Source organism: Notothenia rossii (assembly GCF_949606895.1).
Source record: "Notothenia rossii genome assembly, chromosome: 7".
NCBI lineage: Eukaryota > Metazoa > Chordata > Actinopteri > Perciformes > Nototheniidae > Notothenia > Notothenia rossii.
The window spans coordinates 68,597,988-68,621,964 of NC_136905.1; the positions used below are offsets into that span (position 1 = coordinate 68,597,988).

Consider the following 23,977-nt stretch of genomic DNA (forward strand, 5'->3'; position numbering starts at 1 on the left):
AAGGATATATTTTGTAGACATTCATGGTTACCAGATGATTTATCCTCTGACTTTCTCCACTGCCACTATGAAGTTGACATTTTGTGTTTTTTTTATGTCTAAATCATTTTTGATGAATTGCCAGGACATTTGGTTTGCTACAGACATTCATTCTGTAATAACAGAAAGCTTCCTTAAACTTCCTTCTAGCACTCTCATCGTGTAAACATTTCAACGTGTCCAATTCTTTGGTTGGTGACCAAATACTTTCAAAACGAATGCCGTTCCGATCAGCCTTATGTGCCAATTAGCATTTGAAACATTGCTTGTATCTACTGTTAGCTTAAACATTGTTTGCTTGTACTGGTTGAATCGGTTTGAAATAACTTTTCATTTTAGTAGCTGGCTTTAAAACTTGTTTTTAAGTCCAAACACAAAAAAAATCACAGAGTTCAAGTAGTATTTAATTCATTTATCCTTTTACCTTTTTGAAAATCAAAACGTAAAAGTTACACAGATATTGGTGATTCAACGATCAGAGATATCAATGTACATCATTGCCAAATGATATATTTCACACCATAAATACTCAAAGCACGGAAGCAGGAAATCAGTCCCCTGCCCCTGTCTGCAATTTGTCATCAAGGGACCAATTCTGACACATAAAAACACATACCCGCTTAGTAGCCAACATGGGTGTCAAACCCACTGATGGCCAAGTTGTGTGGTCAACGTGAAGCATGCTTTACCTTTACAAACAGATCTATGAAGAATGAGTGGGAAAAGAAGATCAGTAAATACATTACAAATATTTTGGCAGGAGCACTGAGGGGAACAGGTTTTGGATGGAAACATGGGTGGCTCAGTTATGTCACAGACGTGTGAGTGTTGAATCAGAGAAATATTGACAATACGATAATGAGGTAGTAGTCAGCAGAGCGCTGCATACTTTATTTTCAATGGTATTTCGGCAACCTACTGTACTGACGCTGATATATTTACACACTTAGACACAGTTTGTAATGTAAGACATGTTCTTTTTTTACTTAACACAGTGCCATATTGCAAGGTAAAAAGAAAGAAAGGGAGATGAGAGAACTCCCGTTAAAATTATTCTTTTGGCTGATCATCTTGGGCCACTACAAAATTCTAGTTGTAAAGATTTTCTGCAAAAGTTTTCATTTATATTGCACTTTTATTGAAACAAGCACAAAAGTATTTTATCAGTGGAGCAAATCAAATATAGTTCTTCTGCTGTACAGTTTACATGTTTCTGATCCGAGGGATTTAGAATATGTCACTTAATAACGAACAGATTCTGCCAAGTCCAAGTAAAAGCATGCTTTTAGCATGGTTCCAGTCAGAATTGGTCCCTGGTGCATTGCACAACAGTAAAATAACTCAGGTTATATTGCCACCCTCTACTGTGGAGCTTTTGAGCTGGACAGCAGCTGGTTCAAGTTGGGGTGATTGGGTGCTGGAGTGGGTCTTCTTCCTGCATTACGTGGCCAATCAGGCTGCTATATAAAAGGCATGCCGGCCACTAGATCAGTGCTGGCCATTGATATCGCAAGCATGGCTGCAACTCTACCCTACTGCAATGTCAGGGATTCCTTTGATCACAGTATCATATTATTGTGACAGTGCCACAATTTATCACATCACATAAAATCCTTCAGTAGTATAAGCATTCACCTCCAGCACATTCTCTCATATTGAGAGGAGAGGCATGGCCCTGCTGGACTGGACTCCAGCATTACTCACACCCAGTGGAACGGACTAAACACAGGGAGAAGGGAGGCCCAGATCTCCCCCCCACTGCGGATCACACCTTGTACTGACACACTGTTGGGTTGCTGTTACCCTTAGGAGCGTGCTGACACTTTGTTTTCTTACATAGCTATTCACATGTGCGTGCTCAGGCATCCGGACGTCTCCTCGCAGATGCCTGCCTGCCTCTTGGCCGGGTGGAGGAGTGTTACTCTGCACTGGCTGGTGTGTCAACATGAGGTCAAGAAGAAGTGTGTCTACAGTACGGCCGCGCAGACAACAACCTCCCGCTGGGGTTAAAATAAACCCAGTGTGAAGTGCAACCACTCCCGCTCTGCACCTGCCATTTACCTCTGTTTGGTCGGAGCTCTATAAATGCAGGCACAGCTATTAAAAGACGAGAGGTGTCTAAAATGGTGAGAGCAGATGCTGGGCACCTTGCTCCCTGTGTGTGGGATGACTCTGCCACAGGCTTAAAGGGGCCCAAAATAGAGCGGTTGACATATGGGCCTCTGATTGTTTGAACAAGGAATCTCCTGGACTTCTGCCACTCGGCATAAATCCTTTGATACTGCCACACCAAACACGCTGATCATCTTTCACCTAGCCCGAATCAGGTCATCTATTTGCATGCCAAGTGGCAATTTCCATGGGCTTAAACAATGACCAAATTTGGGGTTCAATGGGTTACGTGACACAAGCCGCTACAAGGGTAGGAGGAACACTAGTGTGCAGCGGTGTGTCCCACTGGTGGGACTGAGATACACAGGCATGGTATAGGAACAGCAGCATTGAAAAGCACGTGAACACATGAAGGATAGGAGGTTAAGCCTGACTTCTCCACAGCTCATTTTATTGCTGAGTTAATACAGAATAAGACGACTAATTGTACCTGCCTATGCTAGTTCGGTTAAACATGGGACCAGCAAGTCTTCCAGTATGAGACAGATCCACAAAGATCACACAGCTCTGGAGAGGTATATCCAAGGACATTTAAACTGATAAGAGTTCACATTTAGGTAACCATTTTAATTCTTTTTTTTTAATCCCAGGAGAACTAGAGAAAATGGCCACCAAGTTCAACAGACTTTAAACTGTACACTCAGTCTTCCATTAATAAATATATACACATCCTGGTCAAGTCCAGGAAAAAAAATCACAACTGAGACAAGTGAGTCTGTTTATGGTTGTTGACACCTCCGCTGTCTTCAGATCAACTTAAGGAACTTTTAGTTCTCCGGAAAGAAAACCTTCTTGCTCTCAAGAACTGGCAACTACTTATTCTGAAGATACAGAGGGGTCCTTCATCATATACAGCATGACCACTGACAATTAACAAAAACCAACAAAAAGTATTACTGTACATAGTATTTCTTATATATTTTTAAATTAATCTGCATCATTTTTATATTTATACTAATAACCAAGTTTTGCATTTTTTTTCTTTAGTGTCCCAGGGTTCCAGGGGGAGGGATGAGAGAAGGTCAGTCTCTCTGCTGCTGAGCACAGTCAGTGGGGGTCTCCTTCTCCTGGGGACCCTCAGCCTTGGTTCAAGTCACTTTCTGTATCGCTAACGCAGCCCTCTGCTGTCGCCGTGGCCCACCAGCCTCCCTCCGATCAGACCTTGGCCTCCGATCAGACCTTGGCCTCCAGCATCTCCAGGAACAGTTTGTGCATGGGCACCTTCCCCTGCACCTTGATGCTGTAAAAGTGCTGCACCGCCTTGGTGGCCGTCTGCCGCAGCAGAGGGAGGGTCATGAGCAGTTTGCCGGCCCGCCGAGGGTCCTCCGGGTGCTGGGCTCCCTCGTAGTCCTGCAGGGCCTCGTGCAGGGCGTCCTGCAGCTTCTGCACCGCCTCCATGTCCTCTATGTGCATGGAGTCTGACGGGACAGGAAGAGAAAGGAGCATGAAGATTGATGGCATTTTTTGAAATTTGACAAGAGGAGAAAAGTAACTTGTAGTGTTGTTTGCACTTGGAGACACTGGTAATATAAAAAGAATGATAGTAAATGGATTTTTCAAAAAATTAAATCTCATGATTGATCTTTACTGCTCTGTCCGAAGCAGTAAGGTAGGGAACACATTATCAGTATAACTCACACCGTGACAAGATAAAGAATAGATCATAAAAAAGAATTTAACAACATCTGCTTTATTTCTTTATTTAGTCTTGGGAGGACTGGGTGGGATATTCATACGGCCCTTGACCAGCGAGACTGAAAATCAATGTTATCCTGCAGTAACAATGGCATGAATAGCACCCAATCTGTTCTGAGCGAGTACACATTAAACACCTCACTGTTCCAAAGGACAGATTGTTTACGGACAAAAAACAACAAGGAAAAGAAAGGGGCTCCATTAGAGAATTGGACGCTATAAACAAGCGTGAGATGAATGCAACACTTCCTTTCAATTAATTTCCTTTCCTTTCCCTCAAAGGAGTTTCGGACCATCAGAGTAGAGGGAAAACAAATACTAATGGGTTTGTTTCGCAGCTAGATGCAAGAACAAAACCAGCCGTCTAAATATAGCACTGAAGAAATTGCAAATATTTGTTTCCCTGTAGATGCTCATTTCTTATTTGTCTATATTATGTCTAGCTTCTACTGAACAAAGACTGTGCCTCTGATATTTAGACCGGCCCAGAACCCCCTCACCTCGAGGCCAGTTTTAGAGCGGTCTACAGTTTCAGTCTGGCTTCTCTCCGGTGTTCTTTGCTCCTATAACGTTTCGCTACACTGCCACCGTTTTTTACTGATCCTACTGTACATCATGTTACAGCTCTCCTCTCATTCTCGCCTTTGTCTTTCTATCTCGCAGCCTCTCTCAGGGACAGTCAGGGGTCGCACTTTCTCTCACTGGTTAACCGGTGTCTGGCACTCTGGTGGCGGCATGTCATTGGCTGCCTGACTCGTCTCACCTTGGCGGTGCATATTTTACCACACGGGACAATAAAAACGCAAAACAGATTTCAGACTTCGCCCCAAATTCATTGACTGGAACAACTGTATTCCCAAGACCTTGAGACATTTCTCACCCTGACGGTTTTCAAATCCACAGTGGTAAAATGAAGTAGGTCGTTTTGTAAAGTGAATGCGGGAGGGGAGGGGGGAGGGTGCGGGGAAGCTGGAAGAACAAAAGGCAAAAAAGAAAAAAAAAATCTCCGATGAGGATGTGGTGTGACATAATTATCTCTTGTTCCTGTCACAGAGGCTGGATTCACAACCTAACAAGCTGCATTTTTTACAAATCAAACTCCTCTATTTTCCACACGCACAAACACGTTTAAGCAATAAACCTGATTTGAACCTATTATAATTGAATGTTTTGCAGCGAGGGGGAAATAAAAAGGAGAAAATAAAAAGAGTGATAGAGACATCTCAACAGATGGGCAGGAGACATGCAGCCTGTAAGCCTTGGAGGAGGGGCAGACTTAAAAAAAAAAAAAAACTTTGAAGAAACAATTTCCTCGCAATCCATCAGTGAGCCCACGTCGATCCGATTGATAAACTGCTAATTACAAAATCAATCGCTATGAATTTTCACAGCTGTCAGAGCAGGGGGGCTCCGGGCAGAGCGATCTCCCAGAGACCTTGTTCTAACATTCGGGACACCCTCCTCCTCCTCCTCCTCCCCACTAAAGCTCTGTCTGAAAGCAAAGGCTCACCATCAGCATTTTTCATTTTTCAGCCCCGGACAAAACAAGGGGAAGCGGCCCAGTGACCCAGCGTGCATTGATCAGAGCGGGACAGGTCCTGCCTCCTCAAAAGGAGCCTGTCAATAGCGCTGTGCCGTCCTCGCATTCGAACAAACGAGACCCATCACTGCCTGATACTCATTCCATTCGACTTAACACATTTTATTGACAGCCCCTGTGCTCCTAATGAAATGCTAAATGTATCTCCCGTGGCTGCTGTGCCCTGCAGCTACTGTTATGGAGATAGAAAAAGAGAGGGGTGAGGGAGTGCTCGTGAAATACCACAACACGGAAGGTGTTCAATTAAAAAAAATCCCTTCTCCATCCCTCTTTCCCGTACAATGCCCTTATCTGCTCTCCATCTCTCCATCTCACGCTCTAAACTAAAGGTTACCCTGAAAAACTCCTGAAAAACTAAGAAATGTCATTTCTGAATCTGTGTCAGACAATACTTTAGGGTTCCTGGATATTACACTGAGTGTGCATTACTCAAAGGTCCAGTCAGGAAAAATGTGAATGCATGTGGCTAGATGTTATTAAGTTGTTATTATTAGATATCGGTTAGAAAATGATACACATGCATTTTAATTATACTGTTATTTCAGAGTAAGCGTTTTCATTTATTTATTTGCATTTATCTTTATTTTCAGAAAAAGAAAATCTACAACATGTTAATCTTCCCCAGTTTTGTGTTATATTCAACCTAAGGCAATAATGCTTTTGCAATGTGATTAAAACAAATTAAGCAGGAATAATAAGATATTTTTAAAACAAAAAAGATGTTAATCCTCTAAAAGTAATTATAATTTGTGAATGTTATACATTATAAACACATTTATTTATATTGAGCATATGGTTGTAAGATGATTTCATATTTTAAAACAATTATTTTGTTATTATGATTTACTATCATGCTTTGAAATACTTTTTGTTATAAGGCAAGTGCTTTATAAATTCAATTGAACAAATAATACCTCTTTTTATTAAGATCACCCACTCATTTTGGTAATGCTTGTTTCAAACGTAGTTTTAATTCAAAGAAAAATCCTGACACCGAAGTGGGTGTGTGAGCGCGCAGAAGGCCCCTCACCTGAGTTGGCGAGAGCGATTGCCTTGAGGGTGACAAACTCCTCCTTCTCCACTTTGAGCTTCTTGTATTTGCGCACGAGCTGCAGGATGGAGACGTAGAGGTCGAGCAGCCCCGTCAGCCGCGAGTGCTCCTCGTCCATAATGTAGTCCTCCGCGTACACCAGCTCGTCCTCGTACGGCAGCGAGCGGAACACGATGCTGAGGATGAGGATCTCCATCCAGGCGCTCTGCAGCAAACTCATCTGGTCTCCCAGAGAGAGGGAGGAGAAGCCTGGAGGGACGGAGAAGGAAACTGTATGAGGGACAGGAGGACATCATGGGAAATACAAGTCCTTTTTCATAGGAGAGTTGGAAGAAAGTATTTCAAAGTAAAAGTTGACACTTGATCAGTAAACCAAACACGACTTGTCAAGCCCTGGTAGCTTGGAGTACATGCCGAGGCACATGTTAGCGAGCGGTGTTTAATTTTAAATGCACGGTGGAAGGTCCTCTTTGAAGCCGGTGTCAGAGCACTTGAGAGGGCTTTACTGTAAGTGAGAACAGTAAATCGGTGCAAAGGTCCAGGAGACACAAAGCCAGGTGGTTACCCCTTGTATCCTGTCACACCTCTATTGGTGTGTGGGGGATTAGCACTGAGACACATTCTCATTGGAGGGGTTGAGGACATGACATGCACTGTGTCGCAGGAGGAGGTGTCGAGGGGGACAGACACACAAACTTGTGTCAACGAGGAAAACAAAACTGACACATGTGCACCCGCGGATCATGACACCCATACGTATGCACATAAATCCATACACGTAGAAGTACACACACATACCCAGAGCACAGGGGTCACATGGTTCAAGCCCGACCTGAAGACCTGCTTTAAACCCAGAGCCTCATTCTCCAACGGCAGCTGGACGAGCTGAAATTGGCTCGGCCGCATCAAACCACTGTCATTTCCCCTTCAACACCTCTACATATGCTCAGAATAGAACATTAAATACAACGGCTAGATCCCCGAAAGATGAGCTGTGAGAAACTCAAACAAATTAAAACGGGCAAAAAGAGAAAGGAAGAGAGAGTGAGGAGCAGATAGCCAGATAACCATCTCATCCCTTTTTCCTTCGTACTTCCCTTCAGCTGTCAATAAACCCTGCGCTCTCTCCCCTCCATCTTCCATCTCCCCTCCTGCCTGCAGGCGGCTCATTCTGACAGCATATTAGGCTCTTCAGCTCCGCCCCTGATTAATATGATTGCTTTTACAAGTTGCTGTTGCCACGCTACCTGCCACAGTGTGATTAAGAGGCGATAGATTACAGTATTGACCAGGGCTTCACCGCACCTATTCCCCAAGTTTTCTCTTAAATATAAATGATCTCACCGGGGGTGCAGCCACCAGCCTGATGTGTATCTGCTGCCACACACACACACACACACACACACACACACACACACACACACACACACACACACACACACACACACACACACACACACACACACACACACACACACACACACACACACACACACACACACACACACACACACACACACACACACACACACACACACACACACACACACACAGGTGGAGAAGAACAAGAGGCATGATGAGGAAGCGTGAGAGCAAAAGGGACGGGAAGAGAGAAAGAGACAGGTGGAGAGAAAAGAAGAGCCAGGGAGAGTAGTACCCGAGTGTTCAATTTCCCTTATCGTGGTGATGACCACCGCAGGGGAAGAGTTGGAGGATACATTAATTAACAGATTGTGATCAGAATGTGAGGGCCTTCACATTTTGAAGGGGAATCAATAGTCAGTAGAATAGAGTGCTAACAGAAAGGTGCTGCTGCCCGGCCGCTCTGGTCAGAGGTCTGAAGAGCCCAAATTAGACCCAACAAAGCAAACTGCCGAAAGCACTCAAAATACTCGGCTATTATCGTCGGAGGCAATAAGCCATATTTTGAAAAGGCCTGTGCCATTACACGTATCCGGTCTGCCTCTTAAAAGTTGTGTTATTTCCTTGTCTGCATACGTAGCCATTAAGTTGTACAGACGGTGGACATGGCCGGAGGGAGATTGTCATGCAAGCGTGGACGTGGTCTTGATTGCCGCATCAGGTTGGCATCACAATCACAGGCGAGGCTTTGTCTAGCCTTTTAATGCCAAGGAGGGCTGAAGCGGAACTAAAGCGCTGCTCCCAATGTGACAGCCCGTGTGAAGGCCTTGTTCAGGGTTTGTCGGAGAGGCTTTAGAGTTGTTCTGATACAGCAGACACCTCTCAGCCATATGAACACATGCAGCCCAGCAGCCTGCAATTACCTTTGACGCTAAAAGTCCTTGAATTTAATCCAGTGTTGTGAGATGGAGAGGTGGTGTTTTTCCCCTGCTCCATCCCCTCTCTTCAGAGCCTAAATTATCGCTCCAAATGGGATCTCGTGTCGTTGCCTCGCCTTTTTCCACTCAATTTAATCGAGTAATGAAGTGACTTCCCGACTCCGCAGGTCACACGGCGCTCCGGCCGCCGCACTCTGAAGGTGGCCCGGTTAAGTGCCGTCGGAGTGGGTGATTTCCTCTAATGAAATATCAATATTTACATCTTCATTTCCAGCCCACTGCCTTGGCGGGGTTTGACCAAACATGACACAATATTGACCAAATCAGAGAGGCCTGTCTGCGCGCTTGAAGGGCCTTTTCCACTCCACTGCTGAGTGCTCCAGCAGATTTCTGTCTGGAAATCTTTATGGCAGGTATACAGAGATAATGACCATGCAGCGCTTTTCTTTGTTCACTTTGACTTAAGCACCCTGCTCATATAGCGATCATATGCGTCAAATGGATTTTCACTTTCAAAATGGTTAGATGTGACATATTTTATCCTGCATGGCCACGGCTGGAATTCAGCTCAATCTACAAAAAGGGGACAAGAATAAATGTAGGCAAAAGAAACTACACTACAAAGCAGCCCAAATGACCACTAACTCCATCAATCATAGCTCAAAGGCTGAAACAAGACCGCTAAAGACCAACAACAGAAGCCAAAACCATCACCTCTCCCTTTATCTCCCCAAAAGCACTCGGCTGTGGGCAGGAGGGGGCAGCCCAAACCCGCAGACGGCTGCTTGAAACCCCCTCGCAGAGATTAATCTGAGCACCGTTTCATCTGCCAGAGCACAGGACGGTCCAAAATGAAATGCTGTAGATTTCTGTTGAGCTGGAGTTCATATTCTATTAATTTATTATTGTTTCCCTCTCCCCGAGGGCCATTAGCGCGGGTAATAAAAAGAGATGTAATTACGAGGCACGGTGGCCCCCTCCAGCTGCAGCCCCCTCGTAACTCACCCTCAAATCAGACAACAGAGCAGACAGAGGGAGGGAGAGAAAAGGAAGGAGAAAAAAAATGGTGAGAGAAATGGAGGATAAAAGAGAGGAGAAGATATGGGCCAGAGAGGAGGGAGATAAGGGAGAGGGAAAGAAAGCAGCAGCAGGCAGCGAAAAGGACCGGGGCATGAGAGGGAGAGGAAGAGGGAGATAGAAAGGGAGTCATTCTGAGCCGGACAGCAGCTGATCTATCATGGCAAAATATCAGAAGGACAAGCAGGCCCTGAAGACTTCTGCCCAGCGGCAAGCTCACCTCAGCCAAGTCAAGTGCTCTCTGGGCTCCAGTCGGAGTCAAACTGCCCCTAACAGGGCCCCAGAGGTCCAGCACGGCTTTTTTTGATCAAACCTCAAAACTCTGAGCTGAATGATCATGCTGCCATAAGCTTATTCGATATAAAAAGGACAAAGAGAAAATGTATGCACCTCTTGATTGTTATAGTTTCATCTGATGTGGCAGAGTGACACACTAAGGTGTACAATGTGTCACCAATGCAGGATTGAGGGGCAATTTTAAGCAGCTTTATAATGGTGTGTGTGTGTGTGTGTGTGTGTGTGTGTGTGTGTGTGTGTGTGTGTGTGTGTGTGTGTGTGTGTGTGTGTGTGTGTGTGTGTGTGTGTGTGTGTGTGTGTGTGTGTGTGTGTGTGTGTGTGTGTGTGTGTGTGTGTGTGTGTGTGTGTGTGTGTGTGTGTGTGTGTGTGTGTGTGTGTGTGTGTGTGTGTGTGGACCATGATTCTTCTTGAATTTGCATGACAGCGTCAGGAGAACCCAATCAATAGCAGCTTGGTAGTAAATTGCTGTGCTTGACATAAATAATTTGACCTGCAGTCCAGCCACATGTACAACACAAACAGCTCAGTTTGCGGCGAGCCTCCCTGGACACTGATTTGATGACTCAAAGGCTGTTTTTATACAGAAGAGATCATGTCGATACACACTAAAAAAAGGAAGTGGATGACTGAACATGTATCTTGTCTTTTTTTCTTAGCAGCTCTAGCCCTGACTTTCAGGAGCGTCCGCTATCTGCCTTCTTTCAGAGTGATAACCAGCCCATTATCCCGTGGTAAGTAGCTGGGGAATGGGCGATTTGACCAGTAGCCTGTGAACGTTATGAGGTTGAAGAACGTTAAATACAGTAATCCCCTTGTTTTAATCTTCACCCCATGACCTGCTGACCCTAACAGAGAGGTCCTTAGCCCTCCCTAGGGTCCCACTGCCCAACACTGACGTTACATATCTCTGTTAAGCCCCAAAGACCAGGACGAATCAGGCTTTAATCATTGCTATAATTACACATAATTTATCTCCTCCGCCGTCAAGCAACATTGCTTAATGAGGGATGGCGCTCTGCAGACAATCACTTAAAGGCACCAGTAAAGAAGATTTCATACAAAGTGTTATGTAGAACATTTTACCTCCAGTTCTACACTTTCAGATTTTACGCAGATTCAACTTGGTGACATTGTGAACAGTGCACACACATAATTGGGATGCTGGATGTACCTGCTCATGTGTCACAGTAGCTAAACAAATCCCTCCCCCACCCTGCCTGGCAGATGTCCCTTTCCTGGCCCTGCAGACTCCTGACTGCCTGTCTGCCTCCAATACGCCCCCATCTCAATCTCCCCGCAGCTTTTCCGCCTTCCTCCCGCTCTCCTGCCGGGGTTCAGGCCTCAGCATCCACCTGATTGCTCAATCTATCTTTATCTCTTGTGTTGAAGCCTACGTCAGAGGGTAAATTGAATATACTAAGAGCTGTCTGTTGGTGTCTATATTTAATAAAGTGCACTGATGAGGTGCTGATTTATTGCCGGGCAGTATTCACACTCTATTACAAGGAGATTACGCAGCTTGAGTGGGATCAGGCTGGCAACACAGTAAGTAGATTTCACAATTTAATGGCAAAGAGAAAACAGGAGCCCAGAGGGGGCTGGAGTAGGGTGGGCTGATGGGTGGGTGGGTGATTACGGTGGAGGGTTGAGCTGACACAAACACGACAACATACAAGAGGCGCGATCCCTTTTTAACATCGCTGCCTCCATGCTAACAACTAACCCGCTAGGCGGCTGTCTGTCAAATCAGAGCTGATGAGCTGGAATCCAATAAAGCCCAGATGATGAATATTCCCAAAACACCAGTAATGAAAAGAACAATGCCAACAAGACAATTCCATTAGATTAATCTGGTCTGAATCTAATACCGAAAAATGCACTAACACATGACGAAGATGTTTATTATTTTAAAAGTAGCATTCAAGAGAATCGAATACATGTTAAGCCTGTAAACGCTGTTTTAATATTTTACATTTTAGGGGTAAATGCCAGTGCAAAACAAAAGCGTTATTGTGTATGAGCAAAGCAGCAGCAGCAGCAGCAGAAAGTCAATGTTTGCTTGGCCCTTTAGCCTTCAGAGAATTCCCCACTGAAAACACTGCGGCCTGGGAACCAAACAACCAGTACCTGTTGTATAAGCAGAATGCAGGGCCGTTTTTACATATAAACACATGACATTCCCACTGCGGGTGGGAAGCAATGTGGGGTGGCATGAGGGGTCAAGCTGGTATTCCGTCACTCCTGAAGAAGGCAACAATGTCAAGGTGATAAACAGGTCCACGTGTACTGAAGCTGTCAGTATACAGTACATCCCTAAACCTCGGGTACGGAGTGAAATGGCGCTTTACGGTATGGAAGGGGGCCAGGGCGGTGGACGGTGGACCGCTATGTGTGTCAAAGATTGTTAGCACCTTAGGAGCAACAAGCCATCTGTCAGCATCCCCCTAACACTGGTCCTAATGACCCTACCCCCCCCAGGCAACAGCCGTGTTAGACTCTGCTTCATGCGGCTATTTGGAGCAGTGACACTAGTGTCCAAAAGCTCCGCAGTGATTATCAATTAATCAAAGGCAGATTCAGAATGAGGGCAAGGCTGCAGTCTGGCACTGGCAGACCTGTGAAAAGACTCTAGATATGTTACACCAGCCTTTCAATATCTCCCTTATTGAACTGAGATAACAAGTCCACCCGATCGGATTGATTGTTTCATCTGAAATCGTAGACTAAAAACCTGTAAAACCTGAAAGCACGTCATGTATGCCAATGGACCTTTCATGGTGTGCTAAATAGAGCAGGGATGACATTGGACCCCGTCAGGCAAAGATACCATCTACACTAATGATGGCGCTTTGATATCCTCTGATTGCCCTCCAATTAAAACTCAATAGGCCCACTCTACTCCACATTATGCCACTTTTCAAACGCCTTTTCAAATGTTAGCCTGAGAATAGAAGGAATTAAAAATCAATCGAGAGAAGGTAAGTGCCAATTTTCGCGACATTTAAATTGTTACATTTGGACTTTAGTTATTGGCCCATCTGTCAATGGCCTAATCAATGTGGTCTACTTCATAATGAACTGTTAATCTTTTTAATTCCATTGCCTTAGGCTGCAAAAATCCATCAGAATGCAATCAGCACTTTCTTCCCCTCTTGTTCCTTTCTTGTCCCGGAGCAGAGGGAGAGAGAGATGTGGTAGGAGCCGAGCATGGTAGGCTGCCCTGGGGTGCCGTTGTTGCGTGGAGTGTTAGTGCATGGAGTCTCGCTCAACCAGTGAACCGTCTCTGATCAGGTTCAGCCATGTACAACTCAATTATGCAGCCATTTCATGGCCAGAGGACACCCACTGTCCTAATACAGACACCACCAGAGGGACGGTCACAGGACGAACACTCGGCTAAAGTCTTTATTTAGCCAAATAGATATATATTTTATTATCTAAAAATATGTTTGATTTTTCAATAAAAGATAATAAATAGATCTGAAAAAAACGACAACATAGCAATTCATTTGGCTGTATGTAATTATACAGAGACAGATAATCTACTTAAAGTCTCCCATCTCCCAGGTGCTGGACGCACTGTCCCAGGTACCCGCTCAGACACTGAGGATTACTGCGTCAGGTTTTGGGTTAAATGATCATTATTGACGCAGTTGGACTGACAAATCCTCTGAAACAATCTGCAGCAAATCCCATTACCATTCAGAATCTATCCTCTGTACAATATGTGCCGGTGTAATCTGATTAGCAGAGCTTCAACACTATGACTCAAAAATCCCAGATAGACTGCCCTCATATGCACTTTAAAACCTGAGTGAAAGTACTTCTTGTATTTGTATTATTATAAATTACAACCATGTTTTTCTGTGGAGGCTATATTAAGTACACCTTGGCCTCAAATTACCTGTGAAAACTGTAGTATTTTTTTCCACAGTAAAATATAAAAGACCCTCTCAATGTGTGTCTTACTGAGTGAAGCCACCATGCTGCAGTATCTGTACTCCACAGCCAGCACAGGAATGTTGATGTTTTCTGTGCTTTGTCTATGACGTTGGTGTACGTTTTTGGGCATGACGATGAGAGTGTGTTATCGGGTCAGTTGTGATCCAGTCCTGCCTAAGCTCCTTGTTAAACTCTCAGTGTGCTGACCATGCAGGGCCCGTCGGGAGTGATCCAAACAGTTTAGAAGCGTAAGGGGCCGGGGCTGAGGCCATGGGCTGGCAGCATATCCATCTCTAATCTCCTTACTATCAGATGTGTACCTGATTAATACCCCTCCTTCTGAGAAGATCTCTAATACCTTTTCAGTACAAAATGAACCTGCCCGAGGTCAGCTGGAGTCCATTTCACATCACTGAAAATAAATGAACCGTCTTAATCTATGAATTGGGATTCATATGTATCTGCTGAATTAACTGATATGATTCAATCCACACACTTTTTATGTGTGTGTGAGGCAGACCGTGTGTGTGTCAGTGCTGTAGTGATGTCACACATTTCCTGCATGCTGACAGCTCCGTGCCTGTCCAAGTTATGCTGATGAGAACAAGAGGTTATGGAGGTGCCGCTGAGGGACACATTCATTTAGTTTGTTACCCCTCCATGCCTACAGCGCTGTAATGTTATAGAGTTATGGGGGTCAAGCTCAAGATCAAGGAGAATCTGCCTCGGTTGCAAAAAAAAAAATAGAGCGGCTAAACTATGTGTTCTCTGTCAAAATCTGAGGAAAACTCTCGAAGGAAGCAAAATCTCTGCTGACGTGAGGTGCTGTATCCTTAATTCAACAGCCTCTTATAACACCTCGTCTATCAGAATGTCTATGGGGCAAGGAAGAAACATGATTATGCCCATCAATAATTCAATGCGTGTGTGGTTGCACTTGTGTGCATTCGTATGTGTGTGTGCGTGTGTGCGATATGATGTCTTGTTTGGTTGGGCAGGTCCCCAACTTTGATATAAATCTCCCTGGTGATTACAACATGCATTGGCACTGGGTGTGTGTCTCCCCCCCCCCCCCCCTTCACCGTTCAAAGCAGTGGTTTTAGATGCACTCTATTGATTTGTTTCTTGCGCAGCTTTGTCCGTTTTGCAGCCGCTCCGTCCTCCACACACCCGGAGGCTGTGTGAGCTGCTGCCATTAATTGCCTCCGTGTGTGGGTAAACATGTTTATTCATACAGAGAGAGTTAAAAGTGGGAAAATAAGATAAAAAGGAAGCAGAAATACATTTGTTTTATACCTGGGATGTGCTTGGCCCAGCCGATGATGACCACCAGCTCGCGGTCAGCCAGGTCGCACAGCGTGGTCAGAGCCTTGATGTCGCTCTCCGGCATGGTGGGGTCAGGCATGGCATAGATCTTCTCTGGCTCCGCCACCAACAGGTGAGACACTATCTTTGTGACTGTGGATAGAGGAGGGGGGGGGGGGATGTCAAAGCAAAGCAGAAGTCAAAGGTTGTATCACTGTAAAGCTCAGCGAGGCATGAAGATGCACTGCCCTGATAAACATCTGTGAAAATGTAACAGGCAGTCGAATGGCGGCCTCACTTTCACAGATTCTTTCTCTGTCCCATTATGCAAACTAATGGATGGAGCTTGAATGTGAAAAGTAAAATTAAGGCACTGAAAGCTCTTATCCCTACAGAATGCATGCGAGTGGATGAAAATGCATATGTGAAAATATAAGAGTCCTCTAGCACTCTGTTCTTAAATATCCTCTACTCAGAGATTAATCAAAATACAGAACAGAAATATACCTGGCCTATTTTTATGACCAATGATTCCTTAATTGCCCGAACATGGCAGAAACAGGAACTTGAAACTGGGCTAGAATATCAGATTTACATGCAGGTGCAGGACAGAGACAATGGGAAAGTGATGGATCAGTACTCACGAGGCTTTTTGGTGGGAGGGGGCAGCGTCAAGCCCAGGTAGGGGTTGTTTTCTGCGTCCAACCTCCGCTTGTACTTCTGTCTTCCCCCGCGCACGCGGTCCAGACGAACCCCTTGGGTCAGAAACAACAAAAGGGACATGAGATTAAGAGTGTGTCGTTTTTCCACAATGCATTTTAGGGGAATTAAAATACATGATAATCAAATAGGTCAAAAATGGGTAATACATGCATTGGCTAAATCCAAGTTTTACAACAAAGAACAAAAGTGTAGGGTGATGATCAGAGATGACACCCTAACATATTCTGTATTAGATCATGTGTTAAAGTGGTACTGTAAAAGGACTGTGTGTGTGTGTGTGTGTGTGTGTGTGTGTGTGTGTGTGTGTGTGTGTGTGTGTGTGTGTGTGTGTGTGTGTGTGTGTGTGTGTGTGTGTGTGTGTGTGTGTGTGTGTGTGTGTGTGTGTGTGTGTGTGTGTGTGTGTGTGTGTGTGTGTGTGTGTGTGTGTGTGTGTGTGTGTGTGTGTGTGTGTGTGTGTGTGTGTGTCAGAGGCACGGCTGCCTTCCCATATGTGGTCCATGCCTGGCTGGTCTACTGTGACACAGCTGAGCCCAGAGCAGGTCTAAACATATGAATATTTAACGCAGGGTCAATGATCTCACAGACTGGCCCTCTAATTATTTAGCTTTTGGGGTGAGGCAGACTGCATACTAATTAGCTGCCAGCCAACATGCTCGCGTGGGTGTGTGAGAGCTCAGGTGTGCGCTCTTTGGTATCCAGAAAAAGAAACTTAAACCAGCCTACAAGCAAAGACACAGTCCCGCACACACTGTACAAAATATCCGCTGTCATACTGCAGATAGATAACTAGGTATTGCTTTCCCATAAAAGACCCTTATTTCACCCCTCTTTCACTGGAGTAGCACTGAGGCCTTATCACCCCCAGCCACACCTAGGGGGCCAGGTTGCACACTGATACTGTAAATGTCAAGCCGGCCTCATCATAACATAAGTTATTTATTATCTCATTATTTGATAAGAATGTTTCCATTTGGATGTCTTTTCTATTCATTTTCAATATAGTTAAAATATTTCATCTATGCTGTTGTATTTATTTGATACCACCGGGCAGGTATTTGGTTATTTAATGCGAGTGCATGCAAACATTTATATCCTGCATCCCTATATTTGGAGCAGCATGTCACCGCAGACTAAATATCCCTGATATCTTAATCCTGTCAAGAGGGAGAATCCCTTCAATTTACGTTGTGTGCATAATGTAACCAACCCCCAAACAAATGTAATACTAAAGGGTGGATGAGAGAAGGCTCAATGAAATGCTTGCGGTGGAGGAGGAGTTAATTTGTCAGTCGCCCGCGTCCTCTGAGCGAACAACACCCGCAGCCAGAGCACTTCCTTGATGATTTCATCACTTTATAACAGGGAGGACAGTGTCAAACCTGGGCATTGTGTGGCCCCTGCAAATGAGCCTAATACAATTTGCCCATCAGCAAGTGCTCTTGGAGGGGATGAGTTTGGATGTGTCCCATGCACGGTGATTGGAGGTCGGGTGGAAAATCAGATAATGCAAGATGGAAGGTGGTCTTCATTTAACAAAGAGGAATTCAACGGTGGATTTATGCAAAATATCTTCTTTATTTTTGCCGCTTATCTTTTGTGGCCATAGCCTCATCACACTCACATTGAATGCATGGTGAGGGGTCCAGTAAACGGTAATATCATGCGACTGTAGAATAGAGATTTCTTCTACTTATATAAATTATTTGATTCCCTAGAAACACAAATCTGATTAGAATTGTCTTTCAATTTCCTGACACTGACAACCCACTAACCTAATTACCCCAATTCCCAACAGAGCCTCTTACTTCCCAGCAAGCACCAGGGAATCATCTGCTGGCAACTACCTGCGCTTTACACACACTCGTACACATTTTCCTTTTTATGTGTAACATATAAAGAACGTTTGTTTTTTCTGTGAAGGTGTCTTGAGAAAAGTCTTCAAAGACCCTCTACTTGCAGCTCAAATTGTTCAGATTTTCTAGTTTCTACAGTTTCTTCCGGCTCCACCAATGAGCTGCTAGTCGGCTGCTTTCTGCTCTCCATGATCCTCTCTGCCGGTTGAGTCATGTGGCTGTGTAAAGCCAGCCATGGAGGTAGATGGGTGCCTCTTTTAATTAGAACAGTCCTGGCCATAATTAACAGATGCTGACAGGAATTAAAGCTCGGCAATAACCTGTCTCATTTTACTGTCCAACAGGGCCAGATACAGTCCGAGAGGAAGACAGAGTAATTAAAAGCAGCTAGACGGATTCATTCACTGTGGTCGGGACTTTATTGGGGCCTTCGTGAGGTTCATATGTCCCTTTGGTGGCACCAGCAGCTTCAGTCTCTGACCGCTCTGTTGTGTTCCCTCCAAAGTAAACAGTCGGAGCGTTATAAATGTGTGAAAAGAGTTGAGCACTGCCTCATCCAGAGACATCTCACTGTTTTATGGCCCACCACAGTCTAGTGAGGGTAGCAGCGGGTGATCTCGGGTATCATCTCTTCAAAGCAGGGTGCAGGGTGCAGGGGGAGAGGGCTTTTGGCCGAGGCGGCTGGCATTTGTGCACGGATTAGCACAGGCCTCTGGGGTGGGGGCTGAGGCCAGCTGACCTGGGGCTCTTCTTTCTCTCCAAAAACAATAATAATCCCCTTCCGAGTACACTCCTACAAAAGGCCTGTCTTCACTCACTTTGTGTGGACGGCCGTGCTAGGGGCCCTTATTTTGAGTCCCTCACCTGTTCTGGGTGTCTCTCCCTGGGGACAGTGTCAGGATGTCTGGGATGGTTGGCAATGCCAAGGGGGGCTTAGGCGGACCCTATTTTAGCTGGGAAAATCAGAAGGCCACATGGTAAGGCATGGTGAACCTTGCCTTTCAAGGAAGCCGCCACACTAAACTGCCGTCAGCACTATTTCAAAGGACCCCTGTTGCCAGCTTTGCATGCTTGTAAGTGTGTTGCAGCATTTTTAATCACGAGTGGTGATGAGCAAGGGTAGCGGAAAAAATGTCACGCATTGCCCTCCTCCCCTTCTGCTGACCCCGGGGGCTGCCATACTGACACTCCTTGTCACAAAGTCCATTTACAGGTTAGCTTCAATATCCCCAGTGAGCTGACATCCCTGCTCGCTCTGCTAATTGAAAAGACTAAATGGTACTTAAACTACATTTTAGATTACTCTGAATTACAGCATTGAAAACAAATTGAATACAAAAAAATGTTGGTGAGCTTTCTCCCCCGCTCTTTTTTCTTCTGTTGCTTACTTTAGTATATGCCAATAATACATATTGGACGCAGACTGCATTTGTCTTACTAGTCTTGAACACATGGGGACATTTACGTGTCTTGTATTTCAGGCACTATACATGTGAGGTGGTTTGTGTGTATGTTCTGTATGTTGCTATGACGGGGCTATTGTGGGATGTGGTTGTCCTTTGCGTGCCAGTCTGCTGAACAATGAGAGGTTATAGTACATCAGCTGAGCCACACTTTAGTCCTTTGTTCGGCCAATGTTCACGACTGTCCTCTTACAGTGAGACAGGATACTTCTACTTTAAAGCTTAGTGCTGTCACACAGTGAAGACTATGTAACAAGTACTATTGTCTTGGCTCAACGCTGCAGATCAAAATATATAGAACTTCACAGAATTATTTGTTCTGCACTTGTGTGTATGTGTGGAGGGATCTGTCAGTTTAAAGGATGGAGAAAGGAAGTCAGTGAAGAGAGCAACTGCCACTGAATGATGTCAATGTAATCTCTCAATAGCATCTCGTCTTCTCTCTCGCTCTAAGCTCTGATCCGTTTCCATTGATCAGAGGAAAAACCTGTTGCCACTGACATTTGATTATTCTATTGATCACATCCTCCTTTATACAGTCAAGGGAAAGTACAGCGACACAGGGTTTAAGCAGCTCTCCTGTAATCGGACTTCTGATCTTCAAAAGACCATTTTCCCAACACCTATCACCACACTTTGAGATATGAATGCTACAGCTTATACGCTTGTGCGGTAGATATTAAAGGACTTTTACTACTGAGAATATAAACAGAAATATCTAACTTTCTAAGAAGACTTCGAGTATTCTTACTTATCCAGAGACATTGATGGATTTAAACGTCTGTTCTCATTGGGTGGCGGCAGTGTACTTTGTTGGAGCTGTAAAGTTATAATTAGTAGATTTTCCATTGAGACACAATGTGACCTTTCTGCAGTAATGAAAGTAAGTGGCAACCTCAGTCACATGAGCGGTGACCATCTCCACACCCCGGGCCTGAACACGGCGTTGAGCTGATGGCTTCATAGAGCTTACAGTGGACAGAGACCCTGTGCCTCTTTCCATTTAGTCTTGGTAACGCTTTTAATTGCCTGGCCTCAAGGCAGAGCTATCGTGGAAAAAAATGCACCCCACATCTCTCTGTTAATCATGATAGATGTGTTGTTTTTGTGATCATATTTTGAAGGAAAACGTTTTTTATGGCTTTTTATTTGACTATCTATGACGATAACACCTGAGCAAGACTTCAATCAGCCTGTGATAATAGTTGCCGTGTGGTGATGACATCCACTGTTTAAAAGATGAGGGTCATTCTTATTCTGGGAATGTGCTGAATACACAGAAGTGTGCAGCATTAGAAGCTCGGGCTTAGCCGAAGTCTGCATATTTGAATTTTACACTCTTTTTACTCCGACTTGACACTGGTCATTCATTTATAGCCACGGCTACATATTTTTGTAGTCTCTTATTCTCCAAGATGATATATTGGCATACATTTTTCATCAGATAGTAATGCGATTACTCTGTCTTTCTGGCACTGAGGCTTTATCTGGCTGCATGCAGTCCAGGGGATTCTGTTACTGTGTGGAGATCCATATGGGCTACGACTCTGGCTTCAGGTGGCGACCGGATATATATGCATCTATAAATCCTGCTCTCCGATGAATAATGGAATGAATAATGGTGTGATATATATACACTGCACAGAGTCTGACAGAGGACTTAAAAGTGGAAGTTTGCACAGTTTCATTCATCAGAGCGACTATCTGGCAGTATTTATACCACTGTATAAACATGAGGGACAGTCGTACTTAAGTGCTACCTGACCCGCACTCATCAGCACTCGAGGAAAACATGTTTCCTTACAGAGCCCCTGAGCTACTCCCAGAGGAGGCTTGAATAAATATAACACCGCCACTTCACCCCGAGCCACATATCTTTCATTATTCATTTGTCTGGCTCTTTTGGACCAACAAGTGAGAAAGAGAAAGAGAGAGGCAGGTGAGAATGCATCGGCTAATGCAAGGGGGAGATCGGATAGGTGCCTCCCCAAGGAAGAGCAACCAAGTCCTGGGGTCTCAGGGGGATCACTCAGGGCCACAGAGTGTGGGGGGGGGGGGGGGAAACCCAGCCAGACAAATCCATCGGAAGCATGTTTAATCGTCACTGAATTCCCTGCTGGCGTGACTTTAAAAAGCCATCCGCAGGAAGAGAGCTGAGATGTTCGGAAAACATTTAGTGGATCAATAAGCCGGGGAGAGCTGAGGCTGTGGCCAGTGTGTGCTCAGGGACCCGGACAGAGCCTTCCCAGGCGGAATACTGTTACATTTCTATTACTCAGACGGCAGGATCAACCTATTCAGCATATTTCTGTCCCCGGCTCAACTGCACATTATTTACTGCTGTGTAGGTAGGGGGAGGACAGGGGGAGGCTGGGAACTGTTGTCCAAGCCTGACTGTTGTATGCAGCTCTCGCTCAGGGCTTGTAGATGAGAAATACTGTGGGACTCATTGCTGAAGCATTCTGGGACTTCATTAAACACGTACCATGAGAGCTAATATGTGATAATGTAATGTTCCACTAGCAGCTCCTTTATCAGATCAATGGTGGTTTCTTTATTTGCATGAATCTTATGTAAACATTATAAGCTAAAACAGCTGGAGTGTGTGTATTTGTGGGTGTAAGAATAATAAAAATGCTCTTACTCTTCTTACCTTCTTTGAGCATCCCCACTTTGAGGCATTTCATGAAGCGACAAGCCTGACATGACTTGCGTCTCCGTTTTGTGATCTCACACTCATTTGTGGCAGGACAGCTGTATTCTATGTTACCTGAGGAGAACGAGGAGAAGACCATGTTAAAACAAACACAATCAGGGTTTATACAGGGCCTATGAATTCTCATTTTTAACTTAATGATTGTGAACAAATGAACAGAATAGGTAGAATATGAGGTGAGCAGTAATGTACACAAATGTCCTGGTTGTTTTATAACAAGACAACATAATAGTATTTTATGTTTTCTGAAATGTTATATGCTCATCTGAATACAGATCTGGGAGAAAAAAACGTGAACATTGGATGAAGCCTGGTTCAAAGTCATTGATTGTGTTGATAAATTGGAGTTAAAGTACATTTTATAAGGGTAATTTTTACTAAATTATAAAAAAAAACAGTAAAATAATCGATTTTCAACATGTTTTTGGGAATACATATTACATAAATTAGGCTATGAATGACATTATAATATAGATAAGAATGGAACTGGAATGTTTGGTCTATGTTAGTGCTATTGAAGTGGACATTTCTGTCTCTGATAATTAAAAAAAACAAACTTAAAAGACATGCATTGTAAAATGCCAAACATTTAGCAAGACACTTTAGAAATATAGGGTTAAGATTCAAATAAAAGATATGATCAGGAATCTTCAAGAGTTGATTACTTACACAAAGGCAAACACAATTTTTTAATTACACGTTCTCTGATATGTTATGTTTAAATATGCAAATGAGGCATGATCTAATGTTAACTTAATTCATAAAAAAATGAAATGTGTAATTTGGATTTTTCCCCCCACTATAATGGAAGCAAAATAGCCTCACAAAATGGACCAGTGTATAAAAAGTGTCGCACCTAAAGAGAACCTAATGGTAAACAGGTTGCTGCTACTGATGTAATAAACACCAGTGTGCACTCTATGCTCTACAATAAATCATCTTTTGCCAACCAGGCATGGGCACTTTTTACCATATGGATTCCTATAGGATCCGTTTCTGTGGTGCAGGTGGCTCAGGTGTTCTCCTGTGAGGGCAGAGCCTTGCAGCACTGAGGGTCCCGGCAGCAGGAGGAGCTGGAGTAAGAGGTAAAGGGGGGATGTGGGGGTGGAGGTAAAGCTACAACAGTCCTTTAGGACCCATCAGTAGACGCCACCCAGGTCCAACACTAAATTGGCCTCATTAATTCTGTACGTGTCCCCTCCGGGCCCCGGGCCGTGTCCCCCGCGCTCAGAGGGGCCTGCCACCGCCTCAATAGCAGGCAAGAGAGCCAGACACGCTGCCCCTGACCACTTTACATAATACTCCAGCAGACCCAAACCTGTTGTTACCACTGTTTCCATTGTTGACTATTTACATAGTGTACAGGCAAGAGGCCTTATGCATTATTCAACTGCAGCGTCTGATTCCAGGACGGAGCAATGAAAAAGAGTTTCACTGCTGCACAATAAAAGAGCCGGCTCTGCTCTACTCTAGCATTAGCGATAGGAAGGGCAGCATATGTGAGGCAATGCCTCCGCTTCTGTCTGATTCCCTACATTTTACTGTATTCAGGGGTTTTCAATAAAGGGTTTCAATATAATGGTTGCCTCAGCCTAGGAATTTGAATTATCCTCGTTTTGAATGGGCATTCAGCTTTAAAGCGTTTGACATTGGGATGTTTCTAAACTTTTCTTTTAACCTGGGGTTTATGTCTTTGTCAGTATAGTAAAAAAAATGGTTGAGTAAAAATCTAATTTAATTATTA

At 44.4% G+C, this 23,977-nt stretch overlaps 1 protein-coding gene across 10 annotated transcripts in view; it reads right to left on the bottom strand.

Annotated features, from left to right (window-relative positions):
• Nucleotides 1-2,585: 2,585 nt before the first annotated feature.
• Nucleotides 2,586-23,977, bottom strand: part of esrrb (estrogen-related receptor beta) — a 42,770-nt gene continuing 21,378 nt past the window's right edge. For 8 of the 10 annotated variants that reach the window (XM_079692633.1, XM_079692626.1, XM_079692634.1 and 5 more), the window contains 5 exons: nt 22,162-22,287; nt 16,123-16,233; nt 15,470-15,631; nt 6,537-6,806; nt 2,586-3,629 (listed from right to left, as the gene is read on the bottom strand). In XM_079692633.1, the coding sequence (XP_079548759.1) occupies nt 3,385-3,629; nt 6,537-6,806; nt 15,470-15,631; nt 16,123-16,233; nt 22,162-22,287 (914 nt within the window). In that variant the 3' untranslated portion in view covers nt 2,586-3,384. The remainder of the gene's footprint in view (nt 3,630-6,536; nt 6,807-15,469; nt 15,632-16,122; nt 16,234-22,161; nt 22,288-23,977) is intronic. The other 2 variants (XM_079692627.1, XM_079692630.1) reach the window with 1 other exon arrangement.